At 34.6% G+C, this 23,399-nt stretch overlaps 1 protein-coding gene across 1 annotated transcript in view; it reads right to left on the bottom strand.

The window, feature by feature from the left end:
• LOC134529742 (rhomboid-related protein 3) overlaps positions 1 to 18,882 on the bottom strand; it is a 35,545-nt gene extending 16,663 nt beyond the window's left edge. The window contains exons 1-4 of the mRNA XM_063364135.1: positions 18,697 to 18,882; positions 12,000 to 12,188; positions 11,346 to 11,522; positions 2,507 to 2,643 (exon numbers count right to left, since the gene is read on the bottom strand). Of these exons, the coding sequence (XP_063220205.1) occupies positions 2,507 to 2,643; positions 11,346 to 11,522; positions 12,000 to 12,188; positions 18,697 to 18,765 (572 nt within the window). The 5' untranslated portion in view covers positions 18,766 to 18,882. The remainder of the gene's footprint in view (positions 1 to 2,506; positions 2,644 to 11,345; positions 11,523 to 11,999; positions 12,189 to 18,696) is intronic.
• Between the last annotated feature and the right edge of the window lie 4,517 nt (positions 18,883 to 23,399).

The raw sequence follows: 23,399 nt of genomic DNA, 5'->3' as shown, positions 1-23,399 counted from the left end.
AGAGTGGAGAAGAACGAAAAGATGAAGACAAGTATTCCTGGTGAGGACGGAATAGGGTGGAGGGAAAGATACTGGATGTGAGAAGAGAAAAACACTTGAGGAAGAGGCTTCAGAAATAGGGCAAGTAGGGAGAGGGGGACTCCTTACCTCAATCAATCAAAAAAGAGTTACTCTACATGATAAAAATGCTAGCTGAAGCTGTTAGGATAACCAATGGAGAAAATGCACCAAGTATGCAGGATTTCAGGAGAACATTTAATATTAAAGATGCAATTGATTTCATTGGATGTGCTTGGCAAGAACTAAAAAAAATTGGTCGTTTGTAAAGTCGGTTTACGGACGATAGTTTAACGTGACAACGTCATAACAAAACATTGATGAAATGATTGATCTAGAAGAAAAGGAAATATCATTTTCGGCCTGAGACTGAGTCGTAATAGGTTTTTGCAACCAAACCATTTAGGCATTAAAAATATTATATTCTTTGAGGAATAATTTTTTTTTTAATGTTTCTATCTTTTGTATGATAAAATCTACCTATGCATACTTTTATGAATAAAATTGAATCATTTTTATTGAATTATCACTATTTTGTATGGATACAGGGGAGTGAAATGATATGTGCAATTTAATTAATAAATTTACTTTTATTTGCATTCATTAATTCAAATATATTTATTACTTTTGAAATGTTGCGTGCACCGTATTAATTTTTACAAGTACAAAAAAAACCTTCGCAGCTTCTGGGATTCGAACCGACATCCTTTGGATTGGAAGTTAGCGTGGCTGACTGCATGACCATGAGGCCATACTTGAAAAATGATAGTTTCAGATGTTTATTAACAAAAATTTTGTTCACAGTAGAGGAATAATATTATAACGATTTTATAACAAATACGCATCCTAAATACACCAAACTTATTTATAATGTGTTACAATATTTTTTAAAACATTGTGCAAAAGATCCCGGGTGTAATTTGAATAATTATGTGTAACTGTAAAACACCATTGTTGGTTCAAAACGTATTTGAATATTCAACATTACTTTTAAATAACCATACCGATTGTGCTGAAAATCGGTGGACGATCGTTAAATTACATAATATTAATAATTCAAACGACAAAAGTCAAATCGATGGTTGTTCCAATCGAGTGGAAGAGAGATGCCACGCATGCGTACAATGAGCATGAAGAGAGATGCCACGCATGCGTACAATGAGCAAACAGGACACATCCGTAGTGGGACATCCGTAGTGGGACACTTTTTCGTGCGTGCAGCCGGCGTTCATCGATTTATTAGACGTTGTCACGTCAAAAAAAAAAAAAAACATGTATACTGTGTGCAGGATTTTCGTGGATTTGACGAAACTAAGGAAATCAGTGAACAAGTTTTTAGCCTAGGAAACAAAGTGGGACTTGACATGGACATTGATGATATCAAAGAAATAAAATTATACTGATGGCCTTTCAAATCATTAATTAATCACTATTGCAGAGCAGCAAGAACATGCATACAAAGAAGACAAAGCGAGTGACGATCGAACTCAGCTCATATCTAAATTAACACCCAAAACTATTAATGAGGCACTCCAAATTTTGGAGAGAAGGGATCTGAAATATTGCAGCAAAACGACCCGAACACCAAGAGTAGTTCAAATGTAATTCGAAGCATAGACAGTTGCTTAAATTACAACAGTTTTGTACCGGGAAGGAAAAAGAGTGGGAAAACAATGTTAAATTGACTCATTTTTTAATAAAAAAAAACTAAAATGATGACGATAACAATACCTCACACAAGCTATAATAAAACTTTTGTGTATAAAATGTTGAGGTTGGTAGACATGCATTCAATAAACAACAGTCGCTAATCACGGTTCAAGATTAAGAAAGCATTTTGTTAATAAAAATGTAAAATTTATTCTTATCAAATCTTATTCAACATTGAAACAGAGCTTATATGTTAATAATACAATTATTTTGTAACTCAAAAATGTGCTTGTGCCTGCTTAGTAAGCGAATGTGAGCATAGTAGGCTATGTACAAGTCAATTATGCCACCTGTGATTTTTAAATAGTATTTTTATTTTAGGTTGTTTGTCTACTAATAATTCCATTTGCAGCTCATGTACTTTAAATCCTTATTGTACATTGAAGGAGGGACACAAGTATATCTACTGTTATACAAATTCATGTTAATCAAACCCATGCTATGAAATTATTGTGTCTATAATACTTGTGAGAGTGTTAACCAAAAATTCAGTTAACAAATTACTCCATCAATCACTTCAAAATCTTTTACTCAAGTTCAGGTATATTTTAAGGAAAAACATATTAAAATTTTGATCAAACCCAACCTTTTTTTCTCTCGCAAAACTCTAATAAGCCTTATACTACAAACTGCAACAGTTTATTACAAAGCTAAAAATTACTTTAAAGTGAACATACAAAAGATGTAAATACATTCAGCATTCCACACAAACCATCTAAAACATCATCATTTTACTTACCCCACATGAACAAACATGTATGTAAAATATCGCCACACCTCATAACGCTTGTATGGATTATACATAAATATTGTAGCAGCAGGGCCTGTTGCATTTATTTTATTTTCTGTAGCAACATCCCACACAAAGGCAGCAATCTACAATAAAAGACACATTCAGTTATTTATTTGTAGCAGCTCCTCAAAAGATAATTTTTTATTAATTTTTTGTTAGTAACTTGTCGAACACAAATTGAAGCTAAAGAATTTCAGACAGTTAACATGCCTAAAATAGAGGATAAATTTTTTTAAATTTCTGTGGTTGAATGAACAGTGATGGAAGAGGTTGCTATTATGCCAACCAATAAGTAGACATATCGTTATTCATTGATTCAATTTTTAGAGAAAAGTCATCATTATTTCCAGGAACTTTTATCAACAAAGAACATATATGCACTATTAATTACTGTAGATGGTGAGCCGGAATCAATATTGTAAAGTATGTACTTATTTCAGTCGCACAACCCATAATTTACAGGAGTCATGATGGGTTTGAGCAGATTACTTTTTGAGATATGCATAAATACAAGAATGTTATTTATGGTACAGTTCTCTTGAAAAAGAAAGTGTTTATTATCCTTAATCACATTCATGTACTATCATCATCTCTAAGATACAACAAACCACACAGCAAGTAACAACCCTGTTCATATTTCATACATGTACCAGCCCACTATCACACTTAAAAACTGAAACAGTTAGATATTGTTACAGGGTCAGAGGACCAACTCTCCTTCTAAGACTGGAGTCTCAACTCTGTAAACGTGAGGGTGAAAGGAAAGTAGAAATTAATAAAATAACGAAATGAGAATGAGTGGGTGATTGAGAAGTGAACTGGAGATGAACTGACGAGATCCTACAACACACTTTTGGTTCCTAATACTCCTACCCTAATCTAGGTGCAGATTCGTTCAGAGGTTCATAGCTCCACCACTCATCTTGGCTGTATAAAAGGTTCAGCAAAGAAGACGAGTCCCTTTTCCCAACACTTATTGAAATAAAAATGTGAGTATTAAAAACTAACATAAGAGAAAAATGTTTGGCCAACAAGCAGTTTTTATTTTATTAAACATTAACATGTAGCTTCTAGTTTAACAAAGGTATCTTGATTATTTGTGACAAGAGCAGACAACATATGTGCTTTCCTAAATGAGTGCCAGTTCTGATGCCCAAGGGTAACAGTCATTAGGAATAATGAATTTATGTGGAAATTGCTTGAATATTGCTTATTAGCTTTTGAGAATGGCTGGAAAATAAACGTCTGCCTCATCACTTCTATTTTTTTTTTTTACAAAACTCCGCTATATGGATTCCTAACCATCTAAAGTACTTACGAGTTATCATTCCAAATAAAATAAATTACCACATTTTGTTTTTCCATTAAAGGCCTGCCAACCTACAATTCATCAGACTTAATTCTCATAGTGCATGAATATCATCTTTTACCTTAGTTTTCGTAAGGTTGGTTTAGTTTATTGGTTTACTTTGAATAAAGTCTAACAAGAGATTAATAGTTCTTCAAACAAAATTCTGAAAAGGAGAGAAGTCCCAAAGTGAGATTAAATTTCCACATAGGCCTAATGCCACGTGTATTACGTTAGTCAATCACTGTAGCTCTGGAGCTGTTCTGCACTGACCCTGTCATTCAGACACCCTCAGACTGACTGCCTTGTTGTAACAAGCCTGCTACTGAATGCATTTACTTTGCTGCAATAACCATCTATTTTTTCTCAACCTCAGCCACTGCCAAACATGTTTGCGCCCTATAGCATTACTCTACTGCGCAAGACTTGTGTCTGTTTATTGTTTATCATCTTAATTCTCTCATGCACAGTGATCGAGGTCTCCCATTCCCTAATTGGCTCCCTCCCTTTTCTTACCGCTCGTTCTCTGTTCTCAAGTTAAGCCACCCACCCTTTCCTTACTTGTGCTGACCTATGGACACCTGCTATATGGACACTTGTCCACGACAAAAACATGCATGATTTTCGCACTGCGGTTTGTTTTGCTATCGCTAGCAAACATTTGTTGTGTCACAGTAAGCCATCCTCACTCAAAGCATGCTGCCAGTGTCCTTGACAACTAGCTTCTTGCTGACTAGCTATTTCTTAATGGAAATACCACTGCCCGTCTCACTCGAAACACCCAGACAACTAATAGAAGCAGAACATTTGATGGAAAAAAAAAAACAAACCCTTTTACATATTTTATTATATTAATTAGAATTACATTGCATTTTCTGGCAGTGTCAATATAGCTTAATGGAAACCACACTTGTTATTATCATACTGGTTAAACCAGTGAAAAAATAAGATATTAGTGCTTGGGTTACCAGTGTACAAATTTTTGTATGACTAAAGAGAATTTCATCTCTTGTGATTTACAGCACTTGAAATCTTCAACAATTGAAAAGCAAAATACATTTTTAAATAGTTGACTAAAATGGAACAAAGATAAATAACACAAATTGTACATGACAACCATGGTATATAAATACAGGTCAAAATCATGGAGGTAGAAAATTTCATTGCCCATATTATTAAAAGTTAAAACTTTGTTTTACAATAGGTTTTTCAAGCTCAAATGTTGGGTTAAATCATCATTTCTTATTCTATAACAGGATAGCACACACAGTGACATATTTATCAGTTTATCGCCTAAACTAATGGATAACGTACGAGAATAAATCATTTTGTGAACTTTCTTTAAAATATTAATTATAATACTGGATTTAGTCGAAAAGAGGTTTAATTTCCATTAATTTAGTTAAAATTATTAAGAGCTGTAATCATTAATGAGAAAAATCACTTAATCTATTTATGTGGCACATCTATCTATGTGTGACACATTTTTGTTGCTCATTTCAATAACACATAAATTTTGTATGGAAAATTTAATTAATTGTTATGACTCCAAGTTTTAAATTACTTATTTCATTTATTTGGTATTCAAATATAGTGGCACATTAATTCAATGTTAAATTAGCCTACAAAATAGGTAACATTTTGTCATAAACTATATATTTATTAACGTTTCCTAAAATGATTGAGAAATTACCGAAATGACTGTCGTCATCACCTGGATAATCAATTTCACAGTAAGGGCTGGCCTCGGATTAGGGTCGCACCATGTATTTGTCTTTAGTAGAATTCTGAGCACAAGTGAAGTATTTGTGTAATGTCTCAGCTTATTAGAACGTAAACAATACAGCACTGTGTCAGCATGCTTTCTCTATCTGCAGGAGAGGCCCCAGTCACCCCCTCCCCCCTTGTTTTTATATTTTCCTTAACCTCAGCGGCAAGTCGTTCCTTCCTCGTCCTTTCACAAAACCAGCACACCGAGAGAGGAATAAATAAGAAGCACTTCAACACCCAACTCTTCGAGGCGGCGAGCTTTTCAGAGACCCAACACAGGAAAGTTCCCAAAAATCAAAGATGGATGCAGCAATATGTGCGCATCTTGCAGAGTCATGGCTGCAGTGTTCATCATGAAATGTTACAGTTACATGGTTGCTACAGAAATAGAATCTTAGAATTCCCTGACTTTTCCAGAAATTTAAGAGAAAAATTCCCTGACTTTCTTATGAAGTACATACCATAAATATTAACGTGCATATGATTAAATGTAATATAAAAATTTCAACATGAGGTAAAATAAGGTTTTTTTATTGTGTTATTTTGACGGCAGAATTGCGAATTTGTTTTTTTCCTTCGACATGGCTGGTGAGAGCTCTTCGGCCCATATTGTTGAGTTAAATACTTTTGGAGCACAAAGTGCAGTACGCAGAATTTATGTTTCTAGCAGAGGGTTTGATGTGCTGAAACGGTAAATATGTAGAGTAGCTGTATATGCGGAAAAAATTGCTAAAAATCCGAAAATACTTTTATTATATTTTCTTTCACTTCCTCTTTTCAAAACAATCGGCGTAGATAAGAAATTCCAAATACTTTAGGAGATATCGAAATTTTTAATTTTCATAGTTCGGCGATATTTGTTAAAAAAAATTAAAAATTCCGAAAATACTTTTATTCTATGCTTTTTAACTTCCTCTTTTCATTAAACCCGGCGGAGATAAGAAATTCCAAATTCACGCCTAGCAATATAACGGGCCTACTTAGAGAATAATAATAGCAGCATTACAACATGCAATACTCTTACATTCTTACAATGTTAACTAACGATTCTGGGGAAAAAAATGTTCAGTTATGCATATTTATTTTATACACAATGTAAGCGTCACACAACAGAACTCACGGATTATAACGGTTGAAAAAAAAAGTAATTAAAAAAAATAGTTAGAAAAAAGGCAAAAACATAATCGCACACAAAAGCCACATGTTTTCGTATCAGCTTGGTAGTTTTCAAAATGAGAATTGGTATTGCTTCTTTATCAAAATGCATTTTATTTTCTTATGATCGCATCAAAAACTAACTTCACCTGAAACAACGCCTTTAAATTCACGTAATAAGCTTTGAAGTCACCTTATTCCACGTGAAAATAGCCTTCAAAAGATAAACGACGCCATGCCTGTTCTGTAGTTCACTGCATGGAACTGAACAAAACACAAAGTCTCAAGGGCAAATTAAAAAGGATCAAAACACGAACAAATGAAGGCCGGGTTCGCTAGTGAACAAACGAGTGCCTGAATTGGCCAGAAGTTATGGTGGGTGGTTGTAACAGACTATTGCAACGGACAATCGTAGACCAAGTAAAAAAAAAAAAGTTGCAGTTGCCGTGTGCCTTAAGCAGCAGCCTTTTAGCGGAGTCGTTCGGTAGCGGTACGAGCGCATCAAAACAAAGCTTTGTTTGAATTATAAGAAACTTGAAAATTTCCAGAATTCGTAGCATTTTCCCTGACATTTCCCGGAATTCCCTGACCATTTTAATTTCCCTGACATTTCCCGGTTTTCTAGTCCTGTAGCAACTATGAGTTACAAGCGTGGGAAATAAATACCACGAGAAAATGATATTGTTGGCGTTATGAAAACCTGTCGTGATAAAACACACGAAGGTGGCCTTCACGTATGTTGCTAGTTCACGGTCATTTACAACGGCCAAAGAGGGAAAGTTAACTCAACACTGCTCAACATAACGTGCAAACTGTGCACACACAAATCCTGGCTTAGTTTTCTTTTTGTTGTCCTTTCCCCCAGCTGCATGCCAGTCAGCCATGTCACTCTCCGGGCTGATGGACAGGCAGAAAGTGGCATGAGACATCCCCCTGGGGTTTAAAGTGTAACAAATGTGACAGCTGAGGGGGTAGGTGATGGAAGGGTTGGACAAACAGGGTGGTTAAGAATATAGAACAGCTAAGCAAAGACGTGCGCCGGAGCAATGCCATCTTTTTTTTTACAGCTTTAAAACACACAAAAAACTAATAATTCAACTAAATTCAAGCACAGCTAACCCAAAAAACAGAATGATTGAGTTTACTGTATTTTGATCATCTCGTGGACTAGAGGTTGTTCCAGAAATGAATGTTCCCACCATTACTGGCTTTGATTTTTTGTGTTACAATGTAAAACTAGTCACCTTGACTGTTTATCATAACATTGACAAAAATATATAATTTTAACCTAAACACTGTCTACAACAGCCTTCTCGTAATGATGCTGAATTGATGTATGCTATTAATATATCAAACTCAAACTTACTTACGAATTTAATTAAATTATTAATCCAGACAAACAATTAAACGCCCTCAACCCATTTGAAAATACTTCGGAAATCCTCTTGCAGCACCATCTGACACATTCAATAAAAATCATTTTGATATTTTATGGTGCATTCACGAAATGACAAATTTTTCCTCAGACAACCTTTCAATTAAATAGAAATAATAATTTTTTTCCAATTTGTTGGAAAGCATATAATAATCCTTAAAGCAAATTGTGTCTAAGTAGTGTTCAGAATATAGTTACTAATTAAATTCAATTGTTTTTAATTTGTTTCTTGGCCACCTGAATTTCTCTCAATGAATTATGGAAGCATTCCCCAAATGATTTTAGGGTATGTTAGGCTAAATAAACTTAAACTAGCAACGTATTGAATTAAACTGATTCTATATGTGGAGATTTCTATAAATTAAAATACTCTGTAAACAAGAAGAAAATTTCTATTTATTGTAGATATAATTAAGAAAATTCTCTCCAACTCAAATTCTTCACTTCCGTGATTTTGACCCATATATATGCTAAATAACAGCCGCAGTCAGGGGCGCAACAACTAAATTTCCAAAGGGGGGCAATATACCTTTTTATAAAGAATCATCGATCCCCCCTATTGAAGCGGGGGATCCGGGGGTCCTCCCCCGGGAAAATTTGTATTTCAAGGTGAAAAATGGTGCTATTTAAGCAGTTTTATTATCTAAAAATTAATTACACAGCACTTTCTTTGCCCCGTTTGCCCCCACTTCAAGGTTTCAGAGGGGGGGCAAAATACCCTTGCCCCCCCCCCCCCCCCCTGTTGTTGCGCCCCTGGCCGCAGTAATATGTTTTATTTATATATATACACAAACACACACATATACAGTAGGGTCTCGATAATCCGAGCTCCGATAATCCGAGTTCCCAATAATCCGAGTCAGTTTCGGGGGTTATGAGAAAGAAAAAAATACAAATTTTGCAAACACACATACACGTAGGGACGGCCAGGGCTACATTGAGGAAGGCCAGATGGGGTGAGCTGGGTAAGTGACTGTACATAGCAGGTAGCGGCCCATCCCTGTCAGAAGTCGCAAGAATCTACGTATTTTTAGAACATTGGGGGGGAACCCTTTCCTCCGTCGGCTTAGACCCTCCGCCCCCTCGTCACTTCCCCGCGTTCCCTCCAGAGGGCAATTTTTAGTTCCTAATAAGTTCTTCACCATGAGCACATCTATGTAGTTACGTCCCAGTTCTATTACAAACCAGTATGAGTAAAAGAAAACATACTGAAATATCATTAAGTGATAAATTAGAAGCGCTGACGCGGGTTGATAAAGGTGAGCCGCTAAAACCATTGCGCGTGAGTTAGGAGTGAGTGCTGTTACCGTGGGTGGCTGGAGGCGCAACATACAGAAATTGGAGTAATGGCATACTCAAAAAAATCTTTCTCAGGCTACTACATCAAAATCTCGTATGAAAAAAAGTGAGTACGAAAAATCAAGTGAAGCTTTGTTTTCATGGTTTTTAGCACAGCGGCAAAAAGGTGTCCCTCTTTCTGGCCCTGTATTACAAGAAAAAACGCAGTATTTTCGTAATAAATTACAAAAAGGTGAAAGCAATTTTAATGCCAGTATAGGATGGCTGAATAAATGGAAAAAAAGATACGGTGTGCGGCAATTGCATAACACGGGAGAAAAGCTTTCAGCTGATGCTGCTAGTGCTGAAAACTACGTTCAAATCTTTTCAAAGCATGATCAAAGAAGGGGGCTACACACATGATCAATTATATAACTGTGACGAGACTGAGTTAAATTTTAAAATGCTACCTGACAAGAGTCTAGCATCCAAAGATGAAATTTCCGCTCCTGGGCATAAAAAGAGCAAGGAACGAATTACTGTTCTGCCATGTTCCAATGCCTCTGGGACACATAAACTTCGTCCCTTGGTGATAGGAAAGTCAAAAAAACCTAGAGCTTTTAAAAATGTAAATATGAACGCACTACCCGTCGCATACAAAAATCAAAAGAACTCGTGGATGAATTCGACCATTTTTAAAAATTGGTTCTTCGAGGAATTTGTTCCTTCAGTAGAAACTTTTTTAAAAGAACGACAATTACAGAGAAAAGCACTGTTGGTTAGTGACAACGCTCCATCCCATCCAAACATAAAAGAGCTGTCAAGTGATGAAATTAAAACTGTTTTCCTGCCACCCAAATGTGACTAGCCTCATTCAACCTATGGACCAAGGCGTCATTGCGACAATAAAGAAAAAGTACAGACGCATGCTTCTGACATTTATTTTGCAAGAAGAAGAAATTTCATTAGTAGATATGCTAAAAACAGTTAATATAAAAGACGTTATCTATTGGTTAGTTGATGCGTGGTCAGAAATTAAACAGGAAACTATACAGAAGTCCTGGTCAAAACTTATAAAACCGAGAGTTTCACAAAGTGAAGAAGAAGAAACAGTTGAAGATGACTGTGATAATATGACTCTATTGAATTTAATGGTGGCAATCCCTGGCTGCAAAATGGAATTCAATGCTGAAGAGGTTAAGAAATGGTTAGACAGTAATGAAATTGAAGAATTGACCGATGAGAAAATCATTGAAATGGTCAACAACCTGGATGAGTACACCGAAAAAGACGAACAAGAGGAAGTAGAAACCAACAAAAAAATTAGCCATGCAGATGGGTTTCTACACTTAGAAAAGGCACTCGAATACGTGGAGCAGCAAGATGACGTCACGCCAAATGACGTAATGTTTTTTTAAGAAGTGGAGCACACGAGCAGCTGAGAAGCGAGGAGCATTAAAAAAACAAAAAACAATAATAGATTATTTAAAAAATAATAATAATGTATATATTTTTATTCTGCCTTTTAATATGTTTGATTTTTATTAAAACTTCAACATATGTATTAGAAATCGATTTTGCGTGTTTTTATTTGTATTTCCAATAATCCGAGGTTCTGATAATCCGAGTTGGCCTCGGTCCCATCCAGCTCGGATTATCGAGGTTCTAGTGTACATACAACATACACACACACACACATACACACACATACACATACACACATACATATAAACTTAAAAACCTCATAATTACTCCTTCTAAGCTTTACAAGTTATTAATATTATTAATTTCAACAATACCTCTAAAGTTGATACTATAATCATAAGCAAACGAACTGGGTAGCAAGAATATTGTTCCTCATAAACACCAGAGCCATCAGGAACATCCTGAGGCCTCCGGTGGCGAGGCACAACAGCATACTTTACGTAGCTATTCACGGATCTGGTGAACAATCCTTGAACTTCTTCACTGTGGATCTGCAATTAAAAAGTTAAATTTACAAATACATAATTTGTCCTTTATAGTCAATATAACATAATTGCAAAAATTCACATATTTCTTAAACTTATACAAATTCCAGCATATAAAAACCTTACAATTCATGATGGTAAAATTCAATACCACATATTAGGCGGAAGCACACGCAGAATTACTACAAAAAATATGAATGGACAAACTGAAAATAAAGTGACAAACAAGGATTGAACATGACATGCAAAGAGGTGATCAGCTCTAGGCCTAAACAAGTTCATGTTAGAAAAAAGATTTTTAAATGTTTAGCAATGAATACTGACAGCTATTCATCAAAAAGGTGAACACGTTTAAGTTGGATTCAAACTAATGCTATACTCATCTTTACAACAAAATGTAACAAAAAATTGACAATACCTAGAAATACCAACTGAACACTTGGGATATAAAATTCTTTCATTGTTCCAAGTAAAATAACATACCATTTTTTCAAATTCTTCATATGTCAAGTATCCACTCTGATCTTCATCAGCTTTCTTCAATATTTGTTTAACAGCACACAATGGTAAATCATGTTGATAAGTTTCACTCCTGATTTCATCTCGAAATTCTACAATTGAAATTCTTCCATCACCATCAGCATCATACTTTTCAAACACCAACTGCCATTTCTACAAATAAAAATGTAAAACATTACTATTGTATATTCAGAGATAGCATTCTTTTTGTTGGAAAACATTCTGAATAAATTTTACATCATATATAACTTAATAATACAATTTTACTTACTTTCAAAAATTAAAAATTCATTTTAAATCTTTAAATTTTACCAGGGAAACAATTCACTACAATTGTAGAGTTTAAGGGCTTTCCAAAAAAAAATAATAATAATCTTCAGAATATTGTGTATTTTGCATAATGATAACACTTTTCAATCATATGGCAAAATGCACTCATTTTTCAATACCTCACAAATATATTTCAGGGTTTTAAACGTACATCTGCACCACCCTTCTTCCTAAAGTGCAAGTAGAAGTGTGCCAAAGGTACACCCATCTACCTGCTGAGTTTGTATGATAAGTTATTGAAAATAAAATCTGAAACACTGAAGGCAGTCAGGTGAGACCTCCACACTCATTCCCCAAATGCCTGGAAAACTGAGTGGTGCAAATTTATGATCAAAACAGAAAAAAATATACAGGGACATATAAAACATGCCAAATATACCATTTTTGGGATAGGTAAAATCCCATAAAACTCCAAAAATGCTCTATTTATAATCAAAGATACACCTAGAAACAATAATTTGATAAAATAACTATAAAGGATTGGTAATAATTTAACTTAAGATATAATTGGTTCCTCTAATACCAGAAAAGAAGATGATTGAGAAGTTTAGGTCAACTTCTGAAGAAAAGAAAAAAATTAGTACTATTACTGATGCAATATCATGCAAAGTAAGTTTTTCAGTTCTGAATGGATTCTAAGGAACTTAATGGTGGGGAAAATTCATAATAATAATTTTAAGTTCTAACCAACAGGGAAATTGTGGGGTTCAAATCATTGAAAGAAAAAAAAAATTAAATAAGGTTTAAAATTGCTTTTTACTAAATAAACCCTACACATAAATCAATTATGAACCAAAAATAACCTGGAAAAGCAGTAATTATGTCATTGAACAGCTCTTTTAAAAAGGTGAAATAATAGTACTCATTTTTTCAGCATCTACAATTTATACTTCTGTTATTTCTCTGTAGGGAATTGTGGTATTACAAGCAATTTCTTCCTGTGAATTTTTATATATCAAACCTGGATTCTTGTTTATGACATACTGATTCTCCACATTTATATAACACATATGAACGTTAATCATATTAATAAGATAACATAGTGCAACTACCACAATCTGATTCGCACCAATTTAAGATAGCTACTTTAGAATTCATATTGATTTTATTGAATTTTATTGACTATTTTTTTGTGCAAACTTTTAAAGTATTTGTTTTCTTTATTTGTTAGTCTGAAAATAACCTATTATGGTAAAAAAAAATTCAGTCTGGTATCTCGAATAAAACATTTGCCTTAACTACTCCCATGCTTTCAAATGTAGGAACAGTTAAATGGCCATGCTGATGAGTGTAGAGAAAATTTTCATTTGTTTGTAAATGTAAATGCACAATTTATAAGGTTGATTCTTTTGAGGTGATGGTTTTCAAAATATGTTACTGTGTCAATTTTTATGATATTTAACAGTTATTTGAATACTACAATAAATTCACAGTGAGTCACATATCTTCACACTGAAGAACTTGCTGACAAGAATTTATACTGCCTCCACAATTGGTAAGTTTTCGATGTGTTTGTTTTCCTTGTGATGATGTTATTTTAGTGTTATTTTATACTACATGTTGTGTGATTCTTCTGCAAAGTCTAGATAAATATAGGCCTAATATATAATTCATGGTGCAAATTTAACTAATTATTGTTGGTTGGGTCTAGTTAGCAACATTTTAATATGGCTAGTTTCGACATTTGCAACTACGTGTACCTCATGGGAGGGGCAGACGACCGCAGCGCAGATCTCAGCTCAACGAATTGTTCAATTTTGTTGGCGTGAGTTAGGGAATGTTTCAGGAGAATGTATTACTTAGGAATTTCATTTTAATATAGGGTCACTATTTAAAATTAACAGTTTATGGGTAGGTGTTCATTCAAATATGCATTTCAAGACTATTTGTAACTAAATGTTAATTCTCGCCATTACTGACTTAAAAGTTTTAAGAATATAATATATATGAATGGAATATTTTAGAAACACACTTTTGTAAATGTTTGCGTAAAATATAGTAGTAATCATGCAATGGCCTAAGAAATGCAGGAATTGTGCGGCAGGCGTTAAACGATAGGCATTAGATTTTTAACACTAGGATATCACACTCATTGTAAAAAATGCATTTAGCTATAATTGATCTGTCTGTCTAGTTTATTACGCAGTTGTGCAAATAAGTTGTTGTACAGAACTAGCATTAGTTTGATTTGCTGAATGAATTCAAATACAGTAGATTCCTGATGATTATCCGAGTGTGGGTTATAGAGTTTGCAGATTAACCGTGCCATATTTCACTTTCACAAACCATAAAAACAAAAATAATTTTTGACTTTTTATTCCTATTCACACACAATGGCAACTGCACTTGTGTAGCATTAAATACAATGCAATGAATTAGTAATGCAACTAATTAATAATGTGACAAATCAACAAACAATATTTTGCTTTTCCTTAACAGCTATTCGCTTCCTTCATTGCATAATTATTTCCGACGACGCCCAAGTGTTCAGCAAACGTTTATATTTCACTATTCAGCATGTCAACAGCAGCTCTGAAGAATAAAGCCAAAAGCTTTCAGGGCTAGTTTACCTTGAACTACAATGATGCGCTAGTTCCAAATCATGGCAGACACACATTTAGTAAACAACTTAGCCGGGAATTTCATTAACTGGTTAAATAATCTTTCTAATAATATAAAACATTAAGTTTATGCTATTTCAATTCTTATGAGAACATGAATATATATCTTATATCAATTACATTATTATTTTGTAACTCAGAAATGTTGGTAGCGCCTACATAAGAATGTTAGGCCCAAACATTATGTAAACAATGCAGTACGTGAATTATTAAATTTAATTTTAGGTGGTTTACCCTCAAAATGTTATTTAATATTTATTTTAATGTACGTCTACTGGTTCATGAAAAATAACAGTTTAAAGCTTACATTGCAATATCTGTGTTTTGACACAGCGGCAGCCAATTCATTATAGCTGTTTGTTTAGCACAACTGTAGTCAACTATGGACAATTAAAAAATACGCTAATTCTTTCGTTTCATATAATATACTGAAGTTTATTCCTCAATCCTGAAGGCTTGATTATAATAGCATGATCCTGTTCACTTGATCCGGTGGTACATGATGCTTGTTGTTTTAATTCAGTATGTCGAAAGATCATGATAGCATGATCCTGTTGGCTTAATCATGTAGTACTTGATGCTTGCTATGTAAGTTCAGTACGTCAAAAAATGCTGATAGCATGATCCTGATGGCTTGATCCTGTGATACATAATGCTAGCTGTTTTGAGTACGTTGGAAGATCCCATACACAAAAATATTTGTCATATAATAGTGAATTATGATCGTAAGTCAAATAAAAAGGATTTTTTTTTCAACCTACAATCATAATTTTTTTCTTATTTCACAATTTCTTTCATGTGCAGGATCTTCCAACATACTAAATTAAATAGCAAGCATCATGTACCACAGGATTCAGGATCCAAGTATAAACTGAGATACATGAAACACCAGCCATTTCAAATACTGAATATGCAATGGCAGTTATCAAAAAATTCCGAAAAGCAAGATTCAATGTGTCAGCAACTTCAATGCACAGAAAATGAATAACGTTAACAATTCTATTCAAATGTTTGCCTCCCATTAGACTTGTTCGTTACAACATGACTCAAAATAGTACTTATGTTCAATGCAATGTAACAAAACAAACATTTCTTAATACAATTAATTACTCTAATAAAACAATAACATGAAATATAAGCATAAAAAATTCCTTACAATTGCATACAGTCATTATTTAAACAAATTTCATTATTACAACTCCTAAATTGACTAATGTTCTCAAAACAAATTTTAAAATCCAAACGGATAAACAATGAATGTCAGCGATTGCATGAATATGTAGATATTGTAACGTAAACTGTAAACTGTTATTTTTTTCACAAACCAGTAAAAATTGTCGCCGCCTGGCCGACTAGCCCCTGAATGATAGTAAATTTGCCGGCTACTCAGTGTTCGGTAGAGAGGGGTTCGGGCCACGTGGCCAAGAGACTTAGTCACCAGGATAACAACTGACACACTCGAAGACAGTTTCCAGGTTCTTTATAAACGGTAAATCAAACCCTTTACAAGGGGCTGCTGCGTTTCCGCCTGTGACTGATTCTGTAGGGCGAAGCCCGGTTCCGCGCACTGATACTGTATGGGAAAAATATGTGACGTCCCGTTCGTGACGAGCAATACCCGCGTCGCTAAGACTTGAACTCTATATTACTCGCCCCTTAGACTGAACGACTGACCAGACAACACGGTGCCCGGGAAGGCCCGTAAATTACCGTACAAACAATGGCGAAAATCCAGTCCGCAAAAAGACCTTCGCGACTCGTAAACCACCGGAGAAAACACGCACGCGAGAGAAGTGACTGACTGCAAGCCGTGACTGAATGACTCAGTGACACACTCGCCTAAATGACAACAGGACTGTAAGGTAGGAATTATTTCCTCTCGGCAAGGCCTGAACTCCAGCGAGACACTGCGCCCGTTCTCACCGTCTTGGAGCGATCTTGCAGACACGTCCGCTGTCTCCAGCGCCCAGGGGCCGACTGACTGCCTCCCCGCCTCCCGCGACCGAGCGCCCGCGTCCCTCCCCTCCCCGCGAGCCCGCGGAACACGCTGATTGGTCACAGGCGGAAGCCACGCCTTTGGCGCCCGGTGAACAATCACAACTTATTACACATTACACTTCAAATAATAAAATAAACACGTTACAGTAAAGGATGTTAAAAAATATTTACAACAATTTGTCCTGTCCGGTTCATAAGTATTTACATTAATTTTCCACTGGCGCGTGAACCTCTCTTCCCTCCCCCGCCCTAGCCGCACAGCACTATCGTCGCACACGCAACCCAGGACAGGAGAAGGCGTTGGCGTGGCATAACGGGCTGTGAGAGCTGGGTCGACACTTGGGTCGACGTCAAAATTAGGAAACCTTCCTTTCAGGGTTGATTCTGGAACATCTCAATTAGGTACTTGGAAAACATATATTCCTATATATCGAGGGTAAACAATGAATGGCGGCAGCAGTGTATTGTAATGTAAGATTAAAATTTTTTTTTTTTCCACAAACTAGTAGGAATTACGAAACCATCCCTTTGGAGTAAATTTAGGGATGTATGTAGTGTGTGAAAACAATGTTTCCAATTTTTTTTTCTTTACACTCTAAAAAAGCTGTGGTGTCGAAGTATTATCTTGCTGTTCCTTCTTCTCCCTTTACCCTTCGCATATAGCTGTAAAGATCCGCCCCATTTCCTTTTCCACCTTCTCCCGCTAGCCTTTCACTGTATGCATTCTTTGTCTCTCTTGTTTTCCTCCCCAGTTCCTTACCCAGCTCCTTCATCTTTGCCTTTATTCTTCCGCTCCTGTCATCTTGGTCCTTGCATTAAGCCTCCTACGTTTCCTTTTTAAAGACCTTATCTCTCTCCCACAGAAGGGAGAGTCACCCCCTTTCCCTACCTCCTTTCAGGTACAAAAAACTGCACCATCTGCACTCAGAGCAACCTATTTTTTCGTCAAGTCCCCCCAATCTTAACCATCTACAATACTCCACCTTAAAGTATGCCTACACTCCCACTTTACTCACCCTACCCCACATTTTAAGTAGTTTATCCCTCTTCTCCTTATTTACTCACCGCTCCATTTCAATCTCCACCACCGGGACCCAGTGGTCACCGATCCCTTCCATTACCATACTACTTACAACTGCTTCCACTCATCTCACCAGCACCACATATAGCAAGTTCCACTTTCCTCCTATCCTCTACCGTTACTATTTTGCACTTTACCATTAATAACATAGCATGTATTTTTAACACTATACGGAGCACATGTAAACGTTTCGTATAATGAATTCAAATAAATCTCTTGATCCCGATGGCATGATCCTGTATGCATTGATCCTGCGGATACATAATGGATGCTGTTTTAATTTAGTACACCAAAAGATCCTGGCAAAAAAACTTGTGGTATAAAAACGGTCATAAGTTTAACAAAATAGTTTTACCATTTTATTCTTCAAACTAAAGATTATAATTTATTGTTATATCACAAGTTTTTGTTAAGTGCAAGATCTTTTAACGTACTAACTTAAAACAAGCATCATGTACCATAGTATCGAGGGATAAACTTGGATACGTTATATAGAAATTTTACCCAGAGCACATAATACGTTAAATACATTACATATTACGTTCAGTTGGTACCTAACTACATGTACATAACAGGTGGTGAATCACAAATATGCCGCGCCCTAGTTGCAAAAGCATATTAGTCTACATACTGGATAAAGTGTTAAAGCTGTCTCTTTCCTTTCATCATTGGAAGACTCGGCATTTCGCTCACCAGACATTGTAACTGTGATTATAGAAATAAAAACTTTTATAAATAGAACTTATTCACTACAAAATTCGCATTGGCAGTGTTCGCGCTTTGTTTGATAATAACCTAAAATAAATCATAGATGCATAGATAATAGTGGCTCAAAACATAGATAAAATAAGCTAGATCATAGAGTAAGGGCAGCGCTATTGTGATCATGGAGGTAAGAAGTTAGGGAGTGGTTGTTTGGCGTGGATGCTGAAGTCATTTTGCTTTTTGGGACACGCCCACTAATGCGACCAAAACAAACGGCGAATACAAGTTTGAAATGGTGTTTTTAATGAAATAAAACAATGTCGTGTTGTGCTTATGGTTGTACGAATAGGCTAGCGAAAAAGCAGACGGGAATTACATTTCACAAGTAAGTTTATATCAAACCAGGAGCTTCTATTATTGAAGTGGTGAGATGAATAAGAGAAGACAAGACATGTCTCAAGAAAGATGAAATAGTTATAGTAGCAGGTGGAAATTACGTGTTCAAGAAAGAATTAAAAAATTCGTGTTGTGCTTATGGTTGTACAAATAGGCTAGCGAAAAAGCAGACGGGAATTACATTTCACAAGTAAGTTTATATCAAACCAGGAGCTTCTATAATTGAAATGGTGAAAGGAATAAGAGAAGACAAGACATGTCTCAAGAAAGAAGATGAGATAGTTATAGTAGCAGGTGGAAATTACGTAATAAAGAAACAATCAAAAACTGTGTATCTGAGATTGAAATATGTATTACCTTCATTATGTAACACAAAAGTGGCGGTATGTACAATCCCACACAGATTTGACTTGATGGATAACTCATGTGTAAATATAGGGATAAGGAAAACTAATGAAAAAATTCTGACTCTGTAGTAAGTACAATTTTGTACGAGTAGCATAGGCATACCCAGGGGGGGGGGGGGGGGTTTGGGGGTCGAAACCCCCCCCCCCCCCACCAAGAAAAGTCTTGGCAACCATTCCCGTCTCAACGGCAACTCTGGAGAGGACATTTTCTTGCTTAAGAAGATTAAAATCCTATCTGCGGAACACCATATCTCAGGACAGACTGAATGGATTGGCCTTACTGAATGTCCACTACTACATACACATCGACCCGGAAAATGTGGTTACTGAATTTGCCTAATAATAATAATAATAATAGAAGAATTCTTCTGTAAAAAGTTTGGAGGCTTAAAAAAGTTTATTATAAACAATTATTTTTTGGTGTTTATGGATTTTTTCTTTAAAAATCAGAAGCCCCCTTCCCCAAACCCCCCCCCCCCCTTACCCGAGAAATATCTGGAAGAACCCCCCCCCCCCCCCCACCGAAAAAAATACCTGGGTACGCCTATGACGAGTAGGTATCTTTTGCTGATGAGACAAATCTTCTTATAACTCCAGAAAAATATTGGAATTAAAAAATAAAACTGAATTTGAAATAATTAACTTGAATAAGTGGTTTGATGCAAATAATTTAAAACTTAATATAAATAAAACAAAATTTATTAAATTTGGTAATAAAAGACTGCTCGATCAAGTATTATCTGAATTTCAGAATCAAGCGATAAGTCAAACTGAATCAACTAAATTCTTGATAAACTAAAATGGAATGAACATATCAATCAAACTATTCATAAATTAAGTAAAGCTTGCTACGCCCTCAGAATTCTTAGCCAAATTATAGACAGAAATTTTGTACGAACTGCATACATTGCACTTTTTCACACACACATGGTATATGTAATTGAAATATGGGGTAAGTGTAGTAATAGTATTAAAATTTTTAGATTGCAAAAAAAAAGCCATATGTATTATATGTTTAGCTGATACAAGAGCCTCATGTAAACCTTTATTTACTGAGTTGAATATATTCCCTTTTTTTTCGTAATATATTTATAGGTTGCTCTTATTTGTAAAATTGTAAATAATTTTGTAGAATCTGAACATACTGGACCATATATCACAAGATATAACTATAAACTGAAACCAAAATTCCACACTTAAGAGGTATAACACTATTTAATAAACTACCTAAAGAAATTATATTACTACAAAATTTTAATGAATTCAAAAAAGTTGTTAGAGAATACATAAAAGGAAAAAAAATATTTATTTAGCTGGTGAAATAACACCTTGTAATGACAATATAAATAATATGTAATTTGCTGTATAATTATTGGACACCCTACAAATGATTCAGAGTATATTAAATGAAAAATATGTACTGTTTGTTGTGTTGTGTAAATTGTGAAAATTATAAAATTTGTGATTATTTGTTGAAAGTGTAGATTAGCAAAATTCATTATAATTGTAAACTTAATTATTTTATTGCAATTTTAACTATGTTTAATTTTTGTTTATAATGTGACAAGGTCAATATCCCTTGAGCTGTTGGCTCATGTAGGGATCTGCAGGTGGATTGAAAAAAATAAAAAAAATGAAATAAAATAGATTGTGTTATCTGCATGAAACCATAATATATTTTCCATTGATTTTTGTTGTCCAAATTATATACATTTATGTAATGTCTTGTTATTTGTTAATAAATTATAGTTTTTACTTCAGTACGTCTTGTTTTGTAGTTGATTTCGCATAATTTCACCCTATTTTAAATTTGCAACACTGTTCTACCAGCTTGCTTTTACCAAAGCCCAATAATGTACCAATTTTATCGTCGACGATTATAAGACTTAACTTAAAAAATATGGTGAGGAAATGGATGAGGAGAAGTGATTTAATCTGTAAAACATTTCACTTTTAGTTTTATGCAGTGTGGTTTAGTATCATTTTGTTCTAAAATTCCCTCGGCGTAACTTTTCCGTAATTAAAGTAATAAAAATCAATTTCGAAAATATTTCTTTCGAAGTAGTCAAATGTGCATAGTGTTTGATTAGGCTAGGTTAGTAACAACACTAGATTGTAGGTTAGGTTAGTATAGCTACATTAAAAATGCTGTAAAATATTTTTAGTGTTTTTCAGCAATTACCAATTTAAGATGTACCAGTTGCCAGAGGGAAATGCTGAAAATTCATTAATTGCACAGAAAGATAGAGGTGGAATAACATACCTGTCTAAGGACGTGCAAAGTATTTGTAAGACGAAAAGACATTTTTTTCCTCTTTGAATCAGCATATGCATGACATGTCCCCATTGAATAATCATATTGTTTATTTGACAAAAGCAGTTTCTGATAAGTATGTTTGTATAAGGTTCAATTATTTTGCTAAGAATATAATTTAAACTAGTGATTCTGTTCAAAAGATGTTTACGAAGACAATTTTGTTTAAGGGTCAATACAAATTTTTGCAGTCAAACTTCTAGTAGCTATGTATGCATTCTTCCTTTTGAGCTTCAAGTGATCTTGTTATTCCATTCAAGAATAACTGTTTTACCTATTACAAATCAGAAACATAAGTATTTTTTGTATTTATATGCAGTCTTAGTAAGTATTGATTGGTTATTGCTACATAGTATTTATGTGTGTCATCAAGTAAGGGAAACCAAGAAAAAATCTTGACAAAAATAATTAGGTTTCCTAGAAAAAATTTCTATGAACTAATTTTTGCAAATCTATAGTTGAATGGATATGAATATTAGGGAAATTGTGGGTAAATATTGCCCCCTATGAGAACAAAAAATACAAAAATATAATTTTCGATTTAAATATATCTTCACTAGCATTTTATAATCCTCACTGATCTCAAAGAAGCTTAAGGCACACATTCAAGGCTAAAATTGTGGGATGAAAAATAATTAAAACGTAGACAGTATAAATATATAACACTTGGAATCGCTATAGTAAAAAAAAAAAAATTTGCAAATGTAATCACTGCAACATTGCTGCAGGTAGGCATGTGTGCCCTCTGTTATTACTGTTACTTTACAGTACTGGCTTCTAAAGTGAAATATTCGTGCAAAGGACTAATTTAGCTCTGAAGAAACTACTGGTATGTTTACTATTGCGTGGCCACTGCAATAAATAAATAAATATATAAATAAAATGCAAAAGTTGTAGCATGTACAAGTTAATATAGGCGAGTGGGCTCGTGACAGCTAATCCATCCATACACATAGGCCTAATAATTATGACGAGAATTTAAATATCAGTTAATTTGTTCATTTCGTTTACAGTAACATGTAGGTAATAAGCTAATATCTTTAACATTGTAATAGTCCGATAAATGAAATGACGAAAAAAAACCTTCTTTAAGCACAAATAATGTAAACAAGGGTACTATAATGTTATTGACACAACATACTGCCTAAATAACATCAATGCACCCTACCTGAATGCTGTTAAGTAAGCAATAAATTAATTTTATAACCCATTTCGTCATTACATATATCGGGATTTATTGCCTTATTTCTACTAAAAAATCACACGTTACAGTCTTGCAACACAACATTATATTTCATTTCATAATCTTAACAAGATAAACTTGCACATACACGCCGTTGGTAGCTAATATCGGATTAACAAAATACAGTATTCTGCATTTAAATGCATTGCAACCAGTGATGTTTTGCTCTCACAAGGGGGCGTGGTCGTTTTTTGTTTTTACTTCAACTGTTAACACAGCAGAGATTACACACACCTACTCCCTAACTTCTTAACTCCATGATTGTGATA

Source organism: Bacillus rossius, chromosome 2 (genome assembly GCF_032445375.1).
Source record: "Bacillus rossius redtenbacheri isolate Brsri chromosome 2, Brsri_v3, whole genome shotgun sequence".
NCBI lineage: Eukaryota > Metazoa > Arthropoda > Insecta > Phasmatodea > Bacillidae > Bacillus > Bacillus rossius.
Note: the sequence above shows the minus strand (reverse complement) of the source record. Positions and strands in the feature narration are given on the sequence as shown.